This window comes from Amblyomma maculatum, chromosome 3, assembly GCF_055883805.1.
Source record: "Amblyomma maculatum isolate TAMU_Amacu chromosome 3, ASM5588380v1, whole genome shotgun sequence".
Taxonomy (NCBI): domain Eukaryota; kingdom Metazoa; phylum Arthropoda; class Arachnida; order Ixodida; family Ixodidae; genus Amblyomma; species Amblyomma maculatum.
Genome location: NC_139346.1, coordinates 210,238,658 through 210,262,912, shown reverse-complemented (window position 1 = coordinate 210,262,912; position 24,255 = coordinate 210,238,658). Strand labels below are relative to the sequence as shown.

The 24,255-nt window shown below is 44.5% G+C and overlaps 1 protein-coding gene across 1 annotated transcript; it reads left to right on the top strand.

Annotated features, from left to right (window-relative positions):
• Positions 1-52: 52 nt before the first annotated feature.
• LOC146197602 (lysosomal acid lipase/cholesteryl ester hydrolase-like) lies at positions 53-22,066 on the top strand. Its single transcript, XM_084596499.1, has 12 exons — positions 53-139; positions 349-435; positions 4,787-5,017; positions 7,963-8,173; positions 9,997-10,108; positions 10,622-10,772; positions 16,662-16,754; positions 17,160-17,315; positions 17,973-18,044; positions 18,848-18,916; positions 20,047-20,184; positions 21,877-22,066. Exons 3-12 carry the CDS (start codon positions 4,880-4,882, stop codon positions 21,997-21,999), a joined length of 1,263 nt encoding a protein of 420 aa, XP_084452625.1. The 5' UTR covers positions 53-139; positions 349-435; positions 4,787-4,879; the 3' UTR covers positions 22,000-22,066.
• Positions 22,067-24,255: the final 2,189 nt, after the last annotated feature.

The window sequence follows — 24,255 nt, the reverse complement described above, 5'->3', positions numbered from 1 at the left end:
ACTCACAGGCATGCTCACATATACGTTCCGTTAGGCGGCGTTTGTGACGCGGCTCTATACTTGGGAAACTGTGTTTTGTATGTGCTGGTTTCGAAGGACGCCTGCTGTCCGAGAGGACGATGCGGAAGGGATACGAATGGTGCACAGCCCCACATCTATAAGCTCAGCTCTCTCCTTCTACCCCTACTTGTAGCTGCAGAGGGGAGAGCTCTTTCCGACCCCGGCGACAGATCGAGAGAAAGCTGATATGCAGTTGCACTGAGTCGGCATGCGCTGACGGCGCTCTTAAACGCGAAGCCGCAGATTCCGGAACAAACGCTCTTGCGCCGGGCTTCTGTTTTTCTCCAGCGATCTCCTGTTGTTGACGTCGCTACCCGCGGAGAGAAGGAAAGCCGGGAAGTACATGCCTGAAGCCGTCGCCAGATAGATCAGCAGGTGAGCATGTGCATGGACCACGAGTTCAGTTTTGCCGCAGCAACAATTATGAGCGGAACATTACAATTCATCTTGTCAATTGACCTTTGTCTGATATGCTTCCTGCTATGGGCCTACTCGCCGTTGTCAAGTAAAACAAAGGGCGTTTGCATTTGTTTCAAGAAAAAAATTTACTATGTTCTTTTTTCCTCCTTACAAACTCAAAGTATCGAGTTGTATTTTGCGTGTTCTAGCAGTTTTTCTTTACTTAAGTTTTGTGCAGGGTTGAGCTCACTGGGACCTGCAATTTGCCGGCACTGGAGTGCCACAGCAGTGTACGAATTCCCGATACAGTGAGCGCTTAATGGGGACGTCTTGCAGACGCCACTCCTTTCTGTCTCTGCAGGACCACTTGTCTGCATCTGTCGACGCGCCCGAGTGCACAGGGGCTTAAGAAATACAAGTTCTTATCACTTGTGTTGTGCAAAGCTGACAATAACTGTACGCCTGCCAATTCCGCCACTAAAGTAGCCAGTTTATTCATTTGAACTATTATATACATAAACATGTCGTACAAAGAGGTTAAATCGCGCGCCGCACTCATGGTGGCAATGAATAAACAAATTAATAACATGAAAGAAAATAATGATTTTCGTAGAGCACTTCAGTAATGCGTTGCGAAGTAATACAAAATAGCTATGACGTTGCAATGCGCATCAGAAAATCTCATTGCTGGGCGGTTCTTGCAAATGCGTTGCATGAATATAATGTCGCCGCAGTGGGTTGTTGAACCCGCACCCTCTATCCGAGTCAGAGTGCCATATCCATCAAGGGAAGAAAGATGTTTTTCAGTTTGGTATCAGTGTAAAAAAAAATTTAAAACAGTGATTAACGCCAGAACCCGAGTGTCGTTTCACATCATGCGTCCTTCACTTTCCCTCGGCCAACAAAAAAGAAATCGAATATAACTACACAAAAACGGTTGTACAGGCTAAGTTATATTTGCGTGTGAATTTGAGTAAGCGCCAGTGAGGAGCCTAGATAATGCAAAACTAGGCAAGCGAACCTCAGCTACATGCGTCATATGCAGCCAACGCGGTCAACTTCCCTTCGAGGTTATTATCGCCGGTCGGTCGCCGGCTTTTTCCTTGATCTGAGACAACCACGGCAGAAGCGGGTAGAATGACAGGCCAGCACGCCGCGGGACGATATGCGTCAGAACACTACGCAAAAATAAATTGGCATAGCGTCAAAAACATGTTGCTGAAAAAGCTGCGCGCTGGATAAGGCGACAGAACGACGGAACTTGCTAAATAAACTGTACTGTTGGGCGAACGAACGAGTGTGCACTAAATAGTTATAAAACAAAAATAAACGATGCATAACGCGCTGTAGGAGGACCACACAATGAAGGCGTCGGCGTGTGCAACCAAGATACACCAATAAGAGTTTACTGATTGCACGCGTTTTGGATATCTCCGTTTATTTTCAAACGCGCAATGTAAGCTGCCTGCACTTCTAGCAAAGCATGTATGTGTACATGCTACCTTTTGTGTGAATGTTTTCTTAACATGAGAGCTTTTTCCGCGGCAGTAGCAGCGTGAACTTCTCTAGCTTAGTTTAAGCAGCGCGTTTTACTTTGATTTTGCAGTTAGTTCTATGTTTCATGTTGAACATATCACACTGAATTTTCTCTGCAGCTGATGGATTCCAATAAAGTAGAGAAACAGCTTTCTCTTTTTCTTTTTCATGGAGGGGAGGTGTGTGGTGACCACCGCTTTGACATGACACATAAGGGCATTCAGCTACGCTCTGCGAGTCGTCGCCCTGGGTAGTTCCGATTAACCCAACTACCGGGCAGCGATTCGTAATGTGCAGTGTGTCGGTATTTTCATTGAATTTTTGCAGATATGTAAACGCCGGCTGCCAACAAAGAGCAATGCAGCCTCGGCCGTTATGAATTCCAGTTACGCTATGAAATTTTGCCCTAGCACTGTCGTATCATATTCTGCTGCTGTTCTCTGATTGTTTGTTTCATTGTATTCCTGACAGATAATAAGCACAAAGTGTGCATAACGTATCGCTGTGCAATTGTTTGATTGGCACCGCATGTAAAGCATATATTGTAGAATAGTAAAACAGCTTTCTTAGTAACTTGCGACCACCGTGAGAGACGACAGTGTGCTATTTATGTCTGCTCCGCAACGTGTTGATATCACCTATGCTTACGATTGCGGCATCTGGTCCAAAATCAAATATTTCTATAGAGAAGGGACCTTTGGGTAATGGACTGCGCCTTGTCATTGTCCAGCACTGCCTTTGACGCCTACAAATGACCGACATCTGTCAGTCCCGCAAGGATGTTATTGCAGGGTAGTTGGTGCATTTCTTAAAGTTGGTTTTAAGCGCGAAGTAGCGGGATGCAGGAAACAGAGTAGACAGGACAAAGCGCCACTAACAACTCAGATTTTTATTGATAGACCACTTACGTAAATACAGCAGTTGCTCTTATCAACAAAATTAAAGAAAGCACAGGATTCAAAGAAAGCAGGAACTTAATTACTGGGTTCTTCAGGCCAAGCTCATGCTGTGAGATGGCTTGACGAAATCGGTGCTTATTTGCGGCGGCACTGCAAACTCTGCTTCACTTCACAAGCTGTTATCAGCATCACGAGGCCAGTCAGGAACCGCAGCATTGTGTTTGTACCAGAATCTGGTATGCAGTGGTCGAGAGGAGCGTATCGAGAACGCAATCACGCAGTGCCTCGCCACCCTGACTGGCCCTTACCCGAAGTGATGCAAACGGCTTCTGAAACAGAATGCAGCGGAGCCACTAGGCGCCACTGCGTGGGTTTCGGGATGACAGCCGAGAGACCATGGAAAAAGATGTTTCGACGCTGTTCGTAAAACACTTGCGACACCACGGCAGCGCTGTTGTCATCAGGCTCCAAGGATGTATTTCAGGAATGTTATTTTCTATGGACTATAGATGGGGCCTATGTAAACAAGCAGCCCTGTTTGTTCTGAAACTTAGATGTGCACACAGGCTATCGAGCGTGTTTCAAGCGCTGAGGTTTGTGCCTGCCTGGCTGATTACTGCAAGGCGGCGTGCGTGTGCGGTAATACGGTGTTTTGTCATTCAGAGAGCGGTGCCGGAGGGTGACATAATGATTTCATCCGAGTAGAACTTCATTCTGATCCTGTTTGCATTTATATTTTCCCATAGCCCCTATATCGGCGAAATTAGTAAGATAGATGGGAAACTGGCTAGAATTGTTTTGAACAGGGCACCAGGGATTGACTCATTTAATGCCTTTCATCCATTTCATGCGAACAAACTCAGATCTATATAGGTTTGGGTAATTTTCCCGGGAATACACCACTCATAAAAAAATTTAACAACCACGACCTAAATAATTTCGGTTTCTGACTTCGTGGGAGTTTAAATCTATAATCGTAGTTAAAGTAGCTCACGATAAATGAAATATGTGATCACGGCAAAAAGGAAAAAGGCGCAGCTGGATATATTGAAGCTCACTCAAGACACCATGCTTTGTTTAAACATTTTTAGCTTACTTCTTTTTAGAAGCACCATTAGAAGCAGTTAGTCAATCAGTATACGCTCACTTAGCTTCTGGCCTTGTAATTCACCTATTGGGTCATATCATCCACTGTGTAAGTTATTGACTGAACATTTTTTCCACCAGATGGAATCTATGGACGCCTCTTCACGCCGGCAGTTTCCAAATACCAGAGAGCTATTCTTCATTTTGTATTTCTTGTGTTTGTTTAGCATCCAAGATAAAAAATTATATTATTTACAGCTTGCACGAAGATGCATCATTGACCAACAAGAGCAAGTTTAACGTGGAATTAAAAAAAAAAAAAAGCCCGATTGTAAAAAGGCTGCTTGCAGAAGGATGCTTCCATAACTTCGCCCTATTGGAGGGTTCAGGAGCGTCTTTACGTTCGGGAAAATCGTCATTAGTATAGCAGCAAATTGACTTCGACCTTCTTTAATGCACACCGAAACCTAAACACACAGACCCGCAGCGACCGGTCATTTTGCAAAGTGTTCTGCCAGGAACACACGCCTACGGTAAAGAATATATAACTCACTCATACACGCACATAATCCACGCGCACAAGCGGACGTGCACGCAAAAGGAAAAAAGAAACGCAATCGCGCGCGCGCACAAAATTATATAATTATACCGCTTGACAAGGACTACACACACGACAGCGCATAATACAGTGCACCCTTGACTCACTCAAGTGAAACGCCAGCTTCGTACACGTTCCACGACTCGAGTGCCCCGATAAGGGGCAAAAAGAGCTCCATCCGATTCAGATTGTTTGCCGGCTCTTGCAGATAAAGAGCAGGTCTCGAGCCGTCCGACACGCCAGGCCGCTGCCTCGACCCGTCGCTGGAGAACGCTGTCTCCTGGGCGCCGAGCTCCTAACCATGGCGCTGTTCATCAAAGGAAGCCTGGTGCTCGCCTGTGTTGCCGTGCAGCTGCTGTCATGCGCTGCCGAAGACGGATGCCGAGTCCCTGGGTTTAAAAACGGAGGTCCTGTCGACCCGGATGCGTGCAGGAATGTCGTGAGTACACCATTCATTCATTGGTCTGGGTTGGGAATTCACCTGTACTGTGATCGTGCTACACCGCGGTCATGGAGGCCAGCATGAACGCACGGACACAAGTAGCACAGAAGCCAGTAATGCTGCAGTTATTTATTCATTGAAGTCTAGCGCAATACAACAGGGACATGTAGAGTCAAATCAGCCCGTTAATAACACTGCAACTTTGAAACGATATTGTTTCATGAACTTGGAAGAGGACAATTTTAAACTTAAAGTAAAACAAGTTTTTGGACAAGTTGATGACATCTTTGATTCATAATAGAATGCGAAGGAACAATAACACAAAAGGAAAAACATACAACACAAATACAAACGCTGCACTCCCAGTTAGCTTTATTTGGAACAGGGTTTGCAAATATAAAGTTTCTTCACATCTGCGCGCTACAGAGACATAAAAAGCCACTTGTCAAACGAATATCAGAAGATCCTCTTATCTTCCTGTCGGGATAAAGGTTAAATTCTGAAGTGTACATAAAATTGACGCGTCGCTAATAGAGACATTGCCTTTTTCGTTTATGTGATAGGTTTAGGAGTTCTCGTGTCATTCTGTCCTTGCTCCTGCCCACAATTCTTGCGCTGTCGAAACGTGGCGCACACTTTCTGCATGAGTGGCACTTCTCAACCAAGTGCACGCTTTCTTTGCTCCTTAAGTTCTTTCGGTGCTCCCCAAACCGGTCATTGATAGATCGGCAAATCTGACCGATATGCACTTTTCCGCACGTATTGACAGCTTGTAGACCACTCCTGAAGCGCACTACACACATAGCATGATGTGCTTTTTTTCCCACACTCGCCTCTTGCCTCCTTTCCAGAGATGGGAGGACACAGCTTAGAAAGCTTCATCGTAGCCGAAACCACCTGTTCGCAACGGATGGATGGATGGATGGATGGATGGATGGATGGATGGATGGATGGATGGATGGATGGATGGATGGATGGATGGATGGATGGATGTGGATGGATGGATGTGGATGGATGGATGGATGGATGGATGTGGATGGGTGGATGGATGGATGGATGGATGGATGGATGTGGATGGATGTGGATGGATGTGGATGGGTGGATGGATGTGGATGGATGGATGTGGATGGGTGGATGGATGGATGTGGATGGATGGATTGATGGATGTGGATGGATGGACGGATGTGGATGGATGGAATATAGGAGCGTCCCCTTTGAAACGGGGTGATAGCAGTAGCTATCATGCTCATTTTTCTCCCTATATCTTAATTATTGATTTGGAATGGTTAACTAAACTATCATTCTATTTATTAAATTTTTGTTCCTACATTACTAACATTATGTCACTTCTCTGCTTTTAAGCCACCAATCTTCCAGTCGTTTTTTGCTAGTTTCCACCGCCGGTTTATTCACCCGGCCACTGTTATCTCTAAACCCAAGAGCATCAGGGAACAGTGATTGCGCCTGCATCAACTTCCGGATGGATACCATTATGTTCGAGTATAATATGGTCAATTGTTTCACTGGAGTTTCCACATACAGCACATGCGTCATCTCCATTGTTAAATTTCTTTTTGTAGCTGCGTGTTCTAGGGCACCCTGATCTAGCTTCAAAAAGTAGGGCACTGTCTCTTGAGTTATCAAAGAAATCTTTCGTATCTAATTAAATGGAGGCTGCCATACAGTATCAAACGACGAAAGTGTAATTGTGCTCACCAGTGGCATGGTTCATTTCCTTGTAAAAAGAAAGAAAAAAAAAAAGAAATCTGGGCTTAGAACTGAGTTTATAACTGAATAATGCTCCAACCAACCCCGAATGACTACTATTACTGATACAAAAACGAAACCTTAATTCCTTTTTCTTACGAACTGTATACAGAATATTTGCAGTTTCACTAGTGACGCTCACCTGAAACGTTTTTTTGTTTTTATCCGCCAGGGTCAGCAGTGAAATAAGCGCTGACTCATCTCATTCATCAAGAGCGGGAGGGAAGCGTAGCAGAAACGCAGAGATACCTACCGCCGCATCACTACGTTTGAGTCGGTGTTTTCCATCCGCGTGGGACCGTTAACTGGCTCAAGGCCAACTGATAGCGCAGCGACGTGGTCGATTGTCCCCGCCAAGTATTGCAAGCAAGCCGTCGAATACAAAACAGACAGACCTCTGTACGCACATTGCAAACCCGCACACAGGCCACGCTTTTGACGAAAGTGTATTTAAGGAAATAGGAAATAATGAATGTTATCAGTAGACGTTCACTTTTTGGAAAGTAAAGTGCTATTCGGGACGACGCAGTCTTCACAGATCGGATACGCTGATGCCATTGTGCTGTTTTGCTCTTCTGTGATTGGTTGAAGTGTTCAGTGACCGAATAGAAATGCGTCTCCTTTGAGGCCATCTTTTTGTCGGAGACGTTTTCTGGCTCTAATTATCCCTTCCCGACGCACAAGTAACTAATGACTTAATTGGTATCCAACGAGACTGTTGAAATCATCCTAAGCAGTTTTCTTATTGGTGGCAGCTTTTATCGACATAGCGTTGTTTTCGTTTAGCGGTCATCTGTTATCGCCGGTAGAATGCTGGCTTATCGCTCTGCTTGAAGGCATTATCGGTAGCGGGTTCGGGAGACACGACTAGACCGCGCAGGGAGGTTTGTGATCAAGCACGGTGGCTTCAGTGATATTCGGGTCTGCTGACGACTTGCTCCTGTTTGGATGCGGTGCTCGATTGGTGCTCAACCCAAGGTTGCGGGATTGAGTTCCGGCTCCAGCGGTGACGTTTCAATCTCAGGTTATCGAATTTCAGTTCCTGCTAATGTGTCCTTCATAGCTCGTGCATTTCGGGTACGCTAAACTAGCAGTTGCTTAACCTAAATTTTAGGCGGGGTTCATTTAAATGTCGCTAACGTTCTTGAACTTCCTCTTATCCGCTTTGGTGGCAGACGGAAATCATCAGAGACAAGGGCTATCCCGTGGACGAGCATACAGTGGTGACCAGCGACGGCGTTGTTCTCCACATACAGCGCATCCCCAGAGGTCGCAAGGGTCATGCCAAAAGCCGCCGCAAAGGCCCCAAGTCGGCGGTCTTCCTGCAACACGGCCTCCTCAGTTCTTCCGCTGATTGGGTGATGAACTTCCCTAACGAGAGCATCGGTAAGCACTGACACAGCTGCTGCCCGCGACTCGGTTGTTGTGAAAAATTAACTTCGAGGGTTCGATATTGGAGCTAACCCCTGAACTGGCGGCATTAGGTGAGATGCGAACGCTCTTGTGCGCTGATATTTCAGTGCACGTCAAATTACCGCAGCAGGTCAAAATAATCTCCGGAGCCATCAACTGAAGAGTTCGCTGTTTACAAAATAATGACCTACTTGCTTCGGCACTTCCCTGTCACTCGTGAGGATTAAGAGGAACCCTATAGATTTGGACGCTACGCAGGTGACACCAGAGGACGCCAACGTTCCCTTAAATGGGTTCCCTTTGTTACGGTGTAGCAACTATGTGAATTTATTACCTGCAGCAACCAACGGCTTGAATTGCGCCAAAGTAACCCTAAGTTTTTCTTTGTCCTTCCACCGATGCAGCTTTGTCATTTGGCATTTATTCTGCGTAGCTCAAGTTGATGTTTGAGTAGAACCGAAAGAAAGAAGCACAACACGTGCTAATTCACACATAATCGCATTATTGGCACTCTAATTGGAATCAGATCATCTGGTTCTTGGTTTTCTTATTCATGAAGTTTATTGTACGTAAGGGGAAACGCGGTGATACAATCAGTGCATCAGACGCACCAATGTGACGACATACATGGGCAGTGTCCAGCACTATCTGGCTATCTGTGGAGTGACTCTTTAGCTTTCGCTTTTGTTATGAATAAAGCTACATAGTACTCAAAAAGAAGCTAAAAAATGTTCATTTCCACGCATTTCTTTTCACACGTGTCGCCCTTTGTCACATCGGGCAAAAGAGCACAGGGCCGAAATTTCAGAGTTCCAGCTACCTGCGCGCAGCTCTACTTACAATTAATAGATAAATAGAAACTAATTTCAGCTCACCACCTTCTTTTGACAAGACGTTTCTGTATCCTTGTCGAGAACACGTTACCAAGGGCGCTATCGGCTGCACTTGTCATGAAGAGTACGATTCAACTCCAGCATTAAAACAAAAACGTTTAAAATTTACGGCATCACAGCTTCCTTCCAGAGAATATGGCGTGACCTAACATTAGCCAAAGTGATCACTATCAGCGAAACGCAAAGCCTTCGCACTATTCAGATCAAGGTATTTATGAGTTGCCTCTTTCGACAGAACAGCGATCACCTTCGCGATTGGATGTGCAGCGAGGTCCTTGGTGATAATATCACTACAAGAACAGTGGAAGTTCATGGAATACGTATAAGAAAAAACAGTACTTAAGGCTCTGCGTTGCTTATTACAGCACAGCACCACATAACGAACAAAACAACGCACAAAACAGCATGATACGGAGCCCCCTGGGCTTTTCAGACATGGCTTGTTGCGGTTGCTGCTGCAGGATGAAATAGCTCAGCAGAGGGGAAAAAACAAAGGGACATACAAGAATAGCGCGGGTTATATGACAGATAAATTTATGGGGGCTTCACTTGTTAAAACAAGAGGATTAACTTATTTTTCATAAGGGCTAAAATCCTTGAATCATTTGGCTCCAGAGAGCTGTAAAGGACTCTAAAGCCTAAAAAAGTTGATTACTTCCGTGGTCTCTAAGCGACTTCATAAATATCGAGAAATTTAGCTAAAACATTGTTCCTTGTAATAGGATCCATGAAAGGCCGATGCAAATTCTTTCCTTCCGACGTAAGGGATTTCCATATCATTTCGTTAAAGCTGATTGAACATAAAGGTTGTGCCCTTCGGGTCTGCCGCTTTGTTTTTAGTCCTATGCTACGCTATATTTTTTCCAACTTTTTTAATGGCTCCTTCGTCGCATTATTTTTCAGCGTACATCCTCGCTGATGCGGGCTATGATGTCTGGCTTGGAAATGTTCGAGGCAACACATACGCGAGTCACATCAAGTACACGAAGAAGGACAAAGAATATTGGGACTTCAGGTGTGTGTTTTATTTCAATCTTTCCAAACGTATGTCAATTTATTCTCTATATGGTGAAAGGACGTGCTTCCCGCATTTTTGTCCAGCTGATTGACTGGAGTTCGGCCGCGCATTGTCTAAATTATGGTTAGTTTAAACGAATTTCCAAGTCTGCGCACCATACACTCAGACGCTCGGCGTACTAAGAGTGTTATCGATTGCTCACCGTTCGCATCCCTACTCAGCTTGCGAAGGGGTTCGGCTTATTCAGATGCTGCGAGATCTTCGCAAAAGCCGCATAGAAGTCTGATCTCAAGAATCCAGCCAGCGTGGACATTAGTAGTAGTGGTTCTCAGTGCGAACGTCTTAGTGAGAATTTGACTTTCAGATAAGGCCACCGCAGGTCGCTTCTTTCGGGAGATAAGTCCGAGCCGGCTCGAGGGGGCTGAAGCACGATGCTTCAAAATCAAGGTTTCTGGGCTCTCCCTTCTTTCTTTCCTCCTAACTCCTTCTTTCGCGCGTTCTGACTGGCAGCTTCGACCAGATGATCAAGTACGACCTACCGACGATGCTCGACTACGTGCTCAACGTGACGGAACAGGAAAAGTTGTTCTACGTGGGGCACTCACAGGGAACCCTAGTACTCTTCGGGCTACTCTCGGAAAGGCCGGAGTACAACGAAAAGGCGAGTGTACTGCAGGCGAGGCTTGTTACTCGCGATGCTACCATTTAAAACCGCCAAGTCTGAGCATTACAGCAGATGCATCCACATATGACTTGAAAAGCCGACGCTTTTTGCAGTTTCGGCATTGTAATGCCTGCGCACCGACAATCGTGGCAAAAAATACAAGAAACAGACAATGCGCACGCAGTTGTTCCCCTTGCTGGTGGGTGCTTTAAGTTTGCCGCACAAGTTAATTGCCAAACGATTTCATATTTGTATAAGCGCTCTGCTGGCTGTGCACATCAGGTGCCCCAAAATCAATCATGAGCCTGAGTTTGCAGTCAGAGCCAACGTTTCGACAACTGTACTGGTCTTCGCACAGACGAAGGCAAGTCCACTTGTCTAAACGTTTACTCTGCTTGTAAGCTGAGGCTCCTACTCTACCCTTGCTCAGTGCTCTTTCATACTATGTAGCCATCTTCTTTCTCTCGTTCTACCCTCGATCCAAATCAATCATGTCAGACAAAAGACAAAAACAACTACGTTATCGGAGTTTTTAAGTTAATTGCAAGTACAAAATATATAAGGCAATTTTCCATTCTGGCGGTGGTGTGATATAAGGGAACGAATTGGTTCAGGTAATCTCTGGTATCTCTCAAGAACGCCCTCCTGTCCAGCTTCACGCACGGTGCGGTTTACAAGCGATGTTCTCCTTGATTTGCCGAAAATTGGAGCTGAAATTAATTCAAGCGTAGGACTACCTCAACCTCCTTCTTTTTTTTTTTTTTTTAATCAAGAGCGGGACAATTTTGCTTGAGTTTAGTTTCGTTAACGCACCCTCAATAGTGACACAATACTGTTTCCTGATTTTGGATGGCCGCGAGGGAAAGAAATCGGAAGGACTAACTTTTATACCATTCTGTGGATTTCTAAATTACAGTTCAGTTTTTTTTTTTTTTTCCACTTTCTAACTGCTTGAAGAATCTTTAAAGAGACAGTCGAGGACAGAAAATATTACTTCGGTATTTTGTGAGGGGAAGGGCTTAACGTTTTTCTAACGAGATAGCATTTAAGGGCACGTTACGCAGAAAATCCGGCGCCGGCGTTGTGAGCGAAAAATCACGAGCGCGGCACTGGCATGTCGAAGCTCTGATCATTTGATGGCTTGTAAGATTTAACGAAACCACATGATACATACATAAAAGTATTTCTCAAATTCTTTACTTCATTCAGTATATCGCAGAGAGGCTTAAATAGCTGCGTTCAATTTTCGAACTTAAAGTATCGTAATCGTGCTTAGAATTTTTTTCGATACGTTTTTTTCAATTCTGGCTTATGGTGACGGCGATACCGTTTTAGCCGAAGAAGCTGTATGCGCTCTTGCGTGCTTCTCTGGGCTAATTTATCTCGCTCCTCGTAATGGAACCACCGAAGCTTTAATGACTCCGTGGCATACATATAAGCGCGCATGCGTGAGTTCGGTTCATTGGCGAATGATAGAAATGGTTTGTACAGCGTTATCACCACAACATTCTGCAGCAGTTCATTACTAAGAAGTTGAGCTCACGAATTGACACCTAGAGTGAGGCGGTAGCAGGGTGCGATCTATGCGGGGCCAATCATGACGTAATGATCGAGTAAGGGTAAGAAAAAAATGCCTGTTTTGAAGTTAAAGTTTTACTGGGCTAGCTGCAGCGCGTTTCACGTACGCCACAGTTTGACCTTCAGCCGACCTTCAGCCCACCTTCAGCGTCGTGACTAGCGGCGCGCAGCCTGCACGCCGCCCGCTTCTTCTTCTTCTTCTTCTTCTTCTTCTTCTTCTTCTTCTTCTTCTTCTTCTTCTTCTTCTTCTTCTTCTTCTTCTTCTTCTTCTTCTTCTTCTTCTTCTTCTTCTTCTTCTTCTTCTTCTTCTTCTTCTTCTTTTTCTTTTTCTTTTTCTTTTTCTTCTTCTTTTTCTTCCTCTTCTTCTTCTTCTTCTTCGCACGTGTGGTGCACGGAACGGGCGGGACTCGATTCTTCTGCTGCTGTTTCGCTCTTCTCCTACATTGCCCACCTGCTCCTTCTTCTTCTTCTTTACACACCTGGCAAACTTTATTCGTACCGGTACATATATCCACAAGTATACATCGTTGCCTGACACACTGCCATGCAGCTTTCCAGTCCCCTGCCTACCCGTGCGCTCCACCTCTCCCGCTGCCCATCTGGCTCACCACCTGCGACCTCCCCCTTCAAAATGCCCTCGACACCTTCGTGTCGTCTAGACCCGACTGTGGTGTTTTTGAGGTCCGCAGACATCCATGAAGGGGTCCCACGCGTTCGTTTCGTCTATTTATGCTTAGCCGCGTTAAACATTTTCTTAATTTTTCTTTTACACTGTGGCGGAGTAGAACAGACTTAGATTATTGCCTATAGTGTCGACAAAAATATTTTGCCAGGCCCTCTCAGCCAGGTGGAAAAGAGATTACGCGCCGTTAGATTTCCACCTTGCAAAACACAATCTCCTCTTTCCGTGCACTGCGCGTGAGCTGGCGCGTGTTGTCGTCGTCTTCGGCCGGGTTCTTACAGCACCATCGTAGGACGCTAAAACACTGCTCCGCTTTCTGTTTACTTTTCTTGCAATTTTTTGGCAACGCGCAGCGGCGACTCCTTACAAAGGAAACAGCTGTCATTGACATTACTATCCGCATCATTACCACCTCAGCTGCGAATAAAGTACACCTTCAACTGGCCCTGATTTTCTGCAAATAATTTTTTTTTTTTGTTGCCCTCATAGCGTTTGAAAAGTTTGAAATCGAAAATACGACCTGCGCGGAAGCTCAGTCCAGTAATACGACCCCATCACCGATTACCCTCATTGGTTTGCTCGCTGCAACGAGCGTTTTTCGCCTTGTTTCTTTGTCTCACGTGTAAAGAAAATAACCTAAACAAAGAACGCGTTCAGCGTCCGCCTGTCTGCACTTGGGCTTGAAAGGGGGAAACTTTGTTCGTGGCCGCCGCTTTGAAGAGCAACAACCCTCATACTTCGCCAACTATTGAGAGAAGAAAAGCCCGTAATAAAATATGATTGATGTCGCCTCGCCTTCCAAGGGCTTTTAAGTCTCCTTTGATAGTTATCGATCATCTTCGTTGCTACGCGACAGCTAAGTCATTTTATGCGACTGTCTGACGATCGATGTACCAGCAGCATCCTGGGTGTCTGTCGCCTTGCCGTCATTGTTAAATGGCCCATCAAAGCTTTCTTTTTTACTTTCCTTCTTTCTTTCTGATTTTATTTCTTTCAAGTACGCGTAATCCCTTTGGCTTCGACACCAGGGACAGCGAATCGGCAAATCGTTCGAAAAGACAACTACGTTGCAAATACTGGAGGAGGCCAACAAGCAGCCAGATAAAGAGCATTGCGTGAAGCAGCGAAGACATGAAAGTCGACTTTTTCAAAGTTTTGCTTAGGCGACTAATGGCGTCGGCTTATGCGCAACCTTGCATTTACTGCAGCCGCTTCCACATTCATGTTAACATTTCACCCCGAATGTGCTTGTTAGAGCTCAATTTTCGGATAGAAGTTAGAGTTCAACGATGCGATATTTAATCTGGGAAAAGTCTTGCTTTTACATTGTGTGTTGAACAGTAACTGTTGGATCATTTTAGGATTTTCCATTTTTATTTTCTGGTTTGTTTAAAAGTACTAGAGAGTCTATTTAAATGTCACTGTCATTAAAGGGCAGCATTACCAGCAAGCCTAAAAGCTGCTTTGTACATAGTCTTCTTCCATTAGTTTTCACACTACCGGCACAACAGCTAGAAGCTTCTCTCTCTCTTTTTTTTTTTTTTTTACAGCTCCCATAAGAAAAAAAAAAAGAGGAGGTACATTGAATTACAGGGAATGAAAGGAGCGGTATTTGTCATACTCCACGGCGGACGCTTGAACCGCGCCGTAATCGACGGGAAGAAGTTGGGAGTGAAACAAGAAAGAGAGAAACAGATACCGCATTGGTGGCCTCCAGCATAATTTCGATCATCCGGGGATCTTTAAAGTGCAATGTGGCTTCATTTCCGTTTCACCTACATCGTAACGCGGCCGCCGTGGTCGAGTTCGCCATACCCAAGTAATCACCACGCGGCGGGTTGCAGTTCCCGTTCGAGAACCCATTTTGTCCGATTGATAAGGTTGTGATAAGAGATATTTGGCCTTGTATGCAGCCTTGTGAGAGAGCTCAGCAAGTGGATGTTTTCTGAAATGACTCCTTGTTTTCAGGGTAGAAAGGTCTAGGAGATAGGTAGTCAAAGGAACCTGAACAAGGAGTGAGGCGGAGACTCCGTCCGCTAACCAACGTTCCCTTTCAACAAGTGGATCTCTCTTTATATGGGAAGACGAAGAAATGGCCATTTGTCGAAGCGCTGGCTAGCGAACGGAGGCTCCTCACTAACCCTCGTGGCTTGGCAGAAATGCAATGGCTGAATATCATTTTGCCTGCACATTTTTACATCGAAATGACGAAAGCCGTAAGCTGCGGTATTTGTTTTGCTCGCCATTTACGTGGATGCAGCGACTGCTAAGGAAAACCTTTCTCTGGAATGAACTTTCAGCCGCAGCTTGATTTACAGAGACTCGATCCCGTAGGAAACACATGAGCTAGCTTAAAAATAATTAAAGGTTGACAAAATGAACGCCATTATTGAGGCAGTGCTTGCGCTAGAATTAGTGAACCTCCCTTTTGAGTCCCCTGTAAACAGTTTCAGCTGCTATAGACGACCTATCTGCGCTTTTGAATTTGATTTCGCAAAGGTGCATGTGTAATTTGGAGGTTTCTAAAAGTTTCTGGGTGGGTGACTGGTCGAGCCTTCCCGATGTCTATGGAGGAAATCTGAAAGTTGAGGTTGGTACGTACGTAGTTGGTGGACGCTCGTAGGTAAGGGATGTACATTCTTTGCACGTGAGGCGTCAGACAAACGAAGGGGGCCTTCACATGCCAACGCGAAATACTGACTTCTTTTTTTGCGATAACGAACATCCTATTGCGAACGCTTAAAGGTGTCATACATGGTTGCGACCACAAAACTAACTTCCCTTTTATGGAGGCCAACTCATGTACTGGCTAATTTCGTTAACCATTCACAAACTTGTATTATAAAAACTACGAGGGATGCGTCTGTGCAGGTAGGTTTTGCAGCAATGTCGAACATCACAGACGTGATAAAGCTTGAATAATATGTGATCAATTAACCAGAACCAGCTAATCAGCATCCTAAATGCTTTAAGGGGCAATACTGCTGCGAAAGTGAAGGCGTCCACATCAAAGGTGAGCGCCGCTTTTACAATTCCCTTCATAAGCAGTTTGGTTCAAACCGTCGAACGTCAAGAATAAGCATCTGCAAGCTCGCCGAGTTAGTTATTTAGTATTTCACATTAAAATGATATCGTCTATTGTAAAAAATATTTGCATGACTAAAACATCAATTAATTACTGAGCGCAAATTGCGCTGCAGAAACGAAGAGCCCAAGAACAAGAAGAACGAAAGGACAGAGCGCTCCTCCTCCCGCCATCATGGTTCTTGTTCTCTGTCTCATTGTGCTCTCGTTTCTCTAGGTATAGGCAATATCAGTTAACTCCGTACGAGGTGTTGGGTAAACTCATGTGTTGTCGCAGCTTTATCGCATCAGAGTCCGTACTCCGAGTTCAAGCCGTTTTTAGAAGTGTCGTTTTCTCCCTTACCTCAAGATATCTGATTAGTGGAAAAACTAGAACCGGAAGTCAGTTCGGTTGCAGCCACTTCCAGTTCCAGCGTTTCCCCCAATCAGATGAGGGCGGACACGGAGAAAAGGACACTTATGAAAGCGACGCAAACTCCAAATACGGACCTAGGTTTCAAGATAGTCCTGTTAACATTTTGTTTTGTCTCTTCCTTTTACAGATCCAGTTGTTTTCTGCGCTTGGGCCAGTGACGACAGTGACGTACATGACGTCGCCTGTTCGGCTCCTGGCTCCGTTCGCGAAGGATGCAAACGTGGGTGCTTCCTGCATTCATGTATTCTCTCTTCTGTGACAGGTGTTAGCATATATTTATACTTGATCCTTTATTTAGCTTCGTTTTCTCCTAACATCACTTTTAATTTGTTGGCTAGCGTTGACTTCTGACGTTATTGCATTAGCGCAGCGTGCTCAGTAACATCTCGATTCTGCGCAGTCGAAAGTATGCAGTGTTAAGTCTGAACGAATGTATTAAAAGCTTTATATATCAAAAAAAGTTATCTAAAGCACAAAAATGCCTTCCTTCTTTCATTTGAAGATTTGGTGTTCATAATCATTCCTATCGTTTACGTGAAACGGCGAAGTAGTGATCAGAGCAGTGAAAACTGTGGGCTGCAGCAGAACAACTGAGGTCGACGCGTCCTGTCTCTCATGCACGCAGCTGCTGTTCAGGCTGTTCGGCGTGTACGACTTCTTGCCGAACAACTGGTTCATGAAGCTCCTGGCTGACACCATGTGCAAGTACCACGTGCTTCGAGAAGTGTGCGAGGACGCCATTTTCTTGATCACTGGCATTGACATGCACGAGTTCAACATCGTAAGCATAGCGATGAAAACTTTTTAGGGTGATATAATCCCGATGTCTGTCAATTACTATGTAGAGGCACGTTAGCGCGCATGTTGGACGAAGGAAAAACAGACAATTGAAATTTTCTTGCCAGACCCGGGTACACAAGCCGCGCTTAGAGTGTGAGTGTGGCTGCTCAAGTGTAGAGGGTTAAGCAAATTATCTGATAGTTTATCACTGACCAGCCGCACTTTCGGAACAGAAACTAGTGATTAACATTGCTTGTTTAACTTGCAGTCGTCACGTCGCAATCCTCAAAAACTATGGTTTAAGGTTAAAACACTGATAAATAATGTTAATGCAAGTAAGGTGTAGCCAGCACCATACATCATATGGTTCATGCTGTCATAAATGCACTATAGCCGCCTACATGCTCAAAAACTCGGCGGTCTCTCGTTAGCTTTTCTTTTCTTGCAACCTATCTCTTGTTGACTAATGCAACCTCGATGCGTTGTAATAAGCGTTGTCCCGCGATAAATCAAAGAACCATGCATGTTTCTTGAAATTGCGTTCTTGGTGGCTGGAAATTTCTACTAGGGATGATCGGAGGCTTTTTTCCGCTATCTTTATTCACTGTTGATTGCCATCAGCTTGCTCGTCTGTCGCTTTGTCTGTTCCACCTCGCAGACACGCCTGCCGGTGTTCATTAGCCACACTCCAGCGGGGACATCAGTCAAGAACATGATTCATTTCGCTCAGGTAACGTATACGTAAAGAATTTCATGCCATATTTACCTTTCCCTGAAATATATATGCCTTTGAGCTCGCTGCACTTACCTGAAAATATTGCAGACGTAGTAATCGATAAGCACAGTAGAATAACTGCGATTTTATGGATCACACTACCTGTTTCAGGGAAGTCCACCTGTAATTTTTAAAGATATGTTTTTGCGGTGAAAAGATGACTTCTTCAAAAAAGCAATACCAGTGGCCACGCACTTTAGCAAGCAGGTAAATATCAATAACTAAATCCTTATAGTTAACTTCTTATCTATTATAGATAGGCACCTGGCTGCAATTAGAGATTTGGGGGTGAACGTTATCAATAGCTGCATCAAACCTTACAATTTCAAAATAAATATTACCCACCCCTCTGTAGCTGAACAAAGCTCGGTCATTGAGGAAATTCGAAAATCACGCGCCTTCGTTGCGCGCAAAGTGATGTCCATCAATGTCCCGTGACCTTTTAGGCAGAAGCCATGAGTAACGGTGAGCAGCCAGCGTGGCCGGCCGGCTGGTAAAGGGAAGGTCACGTTACGCATTGGGATTGGGTAAAGGTACATGAAGTTACTACAAACTGTTTCATCTTCATATTTGTAAAATGATTACAAAGGTGCAGAACTCGATTCTGCTTCTCTATAGGATTCTGATAGCGACATGGACAGGATATCATTCTTTTTTTAATAACATTTCTGGGCAATAAATCATGCCTCTGGTTCAAGGCACCACATAATCCCTTTTTTTTTCCCCGTTCTTTTTTTTTTTTTTTTTGTATCAAACAGCTTGTTCGGGAGAAGAAGTTCCAGAAGTTTGACTACGGCTCTCGGAAGAACCTCATTGTTTATGGTCAGGTTGGTGTCGATAAGAGCTCACCTTTTTGTTCAAAGTGAGAGCTTTTTGAATCAAAGTTTTTGGCGGATTGATATGAAACACGCACTGCCCTAGCGAGGCTGCCCCTTCAGCAAGTATACATTATACGCATGGCAGTTTCGATAGATGAAACATCAGCCAGGGTTAAACGTGACGCATATAACGTGAGAGCGTTTTTTGTGTGTATGTTATTAAAACGTTTCCGAAACGAATTGTAGTCCGCGAATAAAGCAACAGATAGCCGGAGGTAAGCAGGTGGACAAGTCTTTCGATGTCAGACTCCGTTTTATGTTCATATCATTAAGGGGCGGGGGGGGAGGGGGGGGGGGGGGGTTGGACTAGGTCCTTTTAAATATGCGAACCGGTTGAATTAGACGAGAGATGATCAGGAGAAGTCGGTACTTGATTTTGAAGGAATAGAGCCAACTTTTGACCAACAAAGAATCATACGACAGATGAAACATGTGGTACAGGTCCTGTTCGCCCTTTTTTCTGAGAGATCTGTGTAACTGTATAGGATGAACTTAAAATAAATGCGTTTCAGTGAAACCTGCTATAAGTGAGAGCATTTTGACTGCTCACAGAAATTTTGCACTACAATTAGCGATGCTCTTGATAGGCCTCTGTAAAGTGAGCGGCCAGGAGCTGCCAGAGTCTCGTATGAAAATTTTGCTGCTCCCTGCTTTTGAGGTTGTAGAAATGTCATACAGTTTCTACACAGTCTAACGTTGTAACTAGCACTGGTCACTAGCAAAGCTGTACACAAACTGACTGATAGCTGCGAGAGAAGAAGAGCTGTGGTTTCCAACTGGCCTAGCTTCAGCCTTTCAAAAGGACAACCTCAATAATTTTACAATTTACCCCGACGCAAATGAAACACGATGAGTGGCAAAAATGACAACTTCGATATATAAATCCTTTTCCGGCTTTGTGGCACTAAAATACCATAAACGTGGGAATGAAATAATGAAAAAAAAGTCGCTACCTAAAGCAGTGAGTAGTGTACTGTGCATCTGTATGAGGCGGGAAACACTGCTCTGTGACACTGCTGCTCGAGTGACGATGGCGAACTTGTAATGTTTATGGTAACATTTTGTTCTCGCCTTTCCAGGAAACTCCTCCGGAGTACAACGTGTCGCGCGTGGCTGCCCCAGTGGGCCTCTTCTGGAGCCTTAACGACTGGTTCGCGGATCCCACAGACGTCAGTTTCCTCAGCAAACGACTTCCAAATGTCGCGCTCAACTACCAGGTGATGTGAATAATTTGCCCTCGATCAAAATTACCTACGGCTGATTCGCGACTTGCAGTGAAATAATTTACACCTGGGCTTTCATCCTCAAACGATCACGTTTTGTTCAAACTTGGCTGGGTGTTGTTAAGTAGTGCATGTGCTAGAGATGAAAATTCACCGGCCATTGCTAGTCCTATAGAACACGGCGATTTGTGGTAGCTGTATTATATGATGAATGCAGCTTTGTTCGTTTATTTAATTGCTCTAGCATATTCATTGACATCGCGTGCTTGGCGCGACTGATCGGATTGAGCAAAGTGTCCACTGCGCAAGCAGCAATGCGAGTCCCATCGCATAGAGGACACCATGGAGCTATAATCATGGAGCTATAATGCTCGTTTTAAACAGACGTCCACCCATTTTAGAGAAAAATACCACGAGATCATCATCATCATATCGAACCGGGAGATGTGCCCACAGCAGCAGGTGCTGTAAAATGAAAACACCAGTGTACAAGTGCGTAGCACTGGGCCTTTGGTTGCTTTAATTGAGAAAAAAAGTGGCCGAGCTTCATGAAATGAATAATTTGTGCTCATTCATTCTTGGAACCTCACTGCAGGCGTCTTCGCGAGCACTTAGCTGACTGCAGGCTCCCATAATATATCGCAAGAAAGACGAACGAGAAATGCTACCGATAAGGCACCGCATTTTGATTGCAGAGGCATTCGTCGAAAGCAATTTTTAAGGTAACAAAAATCAAACAAAAAACAAAGAAACAAATGAAGTAGTCATCACCGGCTTTTTCGCAATTAAATGTATATGTCCACAACGATGTTTGAAGTACACCACAGCGCCGCCATTCGCATCAAAACAGTGGCAACCCGTTCGTATCCGTAAAGACTTTGGTAGTTTGAATCGAATGGAGCAAAACTTTTAAACGCAATTTCTAGGCCATGTAAGCGTATTTACTGCAGGAGGAAGGGCAACGTGGCCCTGAATAGGCAACAGCCGCCTTCCGAACACGTTAGTCGAGTGGAATATATTTGAATCCAACCCAAGTGCTTTTTCGTGCTTCGAACGCATACACACAGAGTTTTTGTACACAGCATTATTTTTGGTTTTTGCTTCTGTATTACAATGACTGAAGCTGTAATATGTGCAGTCTTCCATATTCGTCAAATAGAAACGTATACAAGGTGTTTAACCTAAGGCTGCCAGGTGTTTCATCTAAGAATCAAGAAAACGTGAAAGATTAGGAAGCTTACGTGGACAAAATGGCGCACTGACACTGTAACGGGTATTGTATGAATGTGAAAACCTTTTGCACTGCAGTGGATGCAGTTAGCGAGATAAGATGAAGATATGCCGCTTCAGCCGAGATGACACAAAATAAAAGACGAGTCATATATCATCATGCAGCCTTTAACTCTGCCATCTGAGGCTGTGAACAACCAATGGTGTAGATGTTGCCGATAAATAATTAGTGGCTACTGTCAAACGCATTGAACAGCAAAGAGTGGGTTTTCTTCAGTTGCATTAGACCTATGTGCCATTCCTTTGTGAGGGTAGACAGTTTATCGTTTAGGAGAAGCATTCTCACCGCCAACTTCACTTATTGAACCGCTCTTCGTCGCGCTTGAAAATGCTTTCTGATTTATCCAGCTATTAGAGGCGGTGGTTCCCAACTGTGTCGTTTTGCACATCGTACAGGTGCCGGACCCGCTGTTCACGCACGTCGATTTCACGTTCGGCATACATGCCAAAGACATCGTGTACAACACTGTGATGAAGCTTATGGCCAGCCGCAAGATTAAGGGGAACAGATGGAACTAGTCTGCCTTATACGTCGTCCAATGGGCAAGCGTTTCGATTTCTGTGAAATAAAAATTTGCTCGCTCTCCTCGTCTTGATTTTCCTATAGCTGTACCACACTATCATTTCTTGAAATATGGCTACGAGCGGCACACGTCATGCCCTTGGCTCGGGGATCGACCAAGGTCGACCAGTCGACCTCAGTGTAAGCATTGCAGGCTGCCATCGTCTGCGGTGAAGGCCTCCCAGGCACTGCTCCGCTTTATGAAAAGCACAGGCCTAATCGAAAGACTATGAGTTTGCTATGACTGTGACGTGGTGTGATGTGGCATGTCTGTTATGTGACTGTACTAACTTCAAATATCCCTCTCTCACAACTTTTATATCCACTCATGCCCTTCCCCCAGTGCAGGGTAGCAAACCGGTTGCTTTTACTGGTTAACCTCCCTGCCTTTCCTCCTCATCTTCCTCCTCCTCCTGCAGGCTACCACTTAGCTGTGTACGTACAGCGACGTTTCCAGTGGGGGTAACTTCCGCACTCCCAAGAAGTGCACTTCAGAATATCTCCTTGGAAATGGCACTGTGCATCCGCGAGGCAGCATGATTTAAAAACTAAAGTTAGTAACGGGTTGTTGATTAGCAGTGATTACGTATTCATTTTTGTACCGCACCTAATATATGCTCTTAACTGCAGCAAGCATCCAAGAAAAATTGCATTTTTTCGTATTCATATAAGTAGCATTACGAATACAACGCTACTGTTAAGCTACAGCTGAAGCCTTATTTTAACCTTGTGTCTGGCGCATGGTAAGCCTAGTCGCTTATGTGCCATAAACTGCATATACATAACTTGAAGCCTTCTGAAACACATAGGAAATATTTTGTCCAGCTATATTAGTATGTTATGAACAGAGTTCAATTAGGCCTACTGTGCTAGGTCATATATTCGCATGACAGCCAGTGCCGAAAAACAAAAAAAAAAAGAAATGTTTCCGTCTCCTGAGGTGATTTTTTTACTTCATATTTTTTCCGCCTGTTATTTTCAAAGTAGCTGAATAATTATTTGCTCGGAATTTTTCATAACACAGCAGAATGCTTTGCTTTGTGTCTTCAGGCTGTTTTGTTATGTGTTTGTAATTCATGTGCAACAATTCTGTGCGGTACCCTAGCCTTGCCTTAGCTTTCTTTTAAATTGCTCTACTTAACTATACAGTGTGTACCGGCTCCGTGCAAAGGCCCCACTGACTCGTGAATACACCTCAGGTCAGTTATATTAACAGTTGAACAGTTTTCCGATGTTTTAAACCTACCTTGACAGCGCGTAAAGTGTGTAACTGCGCTTGCCAGTTATGGCCTTACGAGAGCCAAATCACAACGCACCTAATGCGAAAATAAGCTTGCAGATATTCAGCGACTACACACCAGCTATCAAGCACCTTGTCATTAAAAAAAAAGCTTTAACGTATTTTTCACTGTGAGAACAAAATTTGCAACCACCGAGTGGTCTTACAAATAAGCTCACCGGCAGCACAGTACCACCACAGATTCCGTGCTCTGAAGATGTCCAGGCTGTACACATTGTGTTCAACAATCGCGCTCAGACATGCTTATGAATGAAGACATCACGATGGCTACGCAAGAAGCTTTCGGGCTTAACACACCCAGAAAATATCAAGAATAACAGGAAAATATGAGAGTTCATTTGTGTTTATCCAAATGACTGGTAGGAAAATGGGTTGTTTTAACATTAAAGTCGCTTTAGCGTAAAGGACAATAGATTGAACCTGGGGCACGAAAAATGGCAGCAAGGCGATTTATACAACATATTCAAAATGTGGCTCTAGGCGGCAGGTCGATGCGTCCATAACAAAATGAAATATGAAATTTCATATATTGGGCGCGAGTAGAAGCAGTAATAGATGTAGCAGTAGTACTGGTATTGCTACAGTGACTACTACTGCCACTAATGCCACTTGTACCAATAATAATAGCAAAATTTATAATCAAAGCATTTGTGGTTTCTTTAGCCCCGCATTTTACTTCCTGATAAGAAAAAAGACGCAAGGGAAAGAGTGTGTAAAGTTTATTTTCTACGCAGGCGCAATGTCAAATGTTATCGAAGTTGCCCCTACCATAAAGCTGCAGCACAACATGTCACAGGCAGACGTGATTTCCTTACCTTCACTGCATTACCTATAAAACGACGTAAATCGTTCACAATTTGACCAGCTCGGTGCATGGCCACAACACCAAATGATATTTCTTTCGTTGCAGATA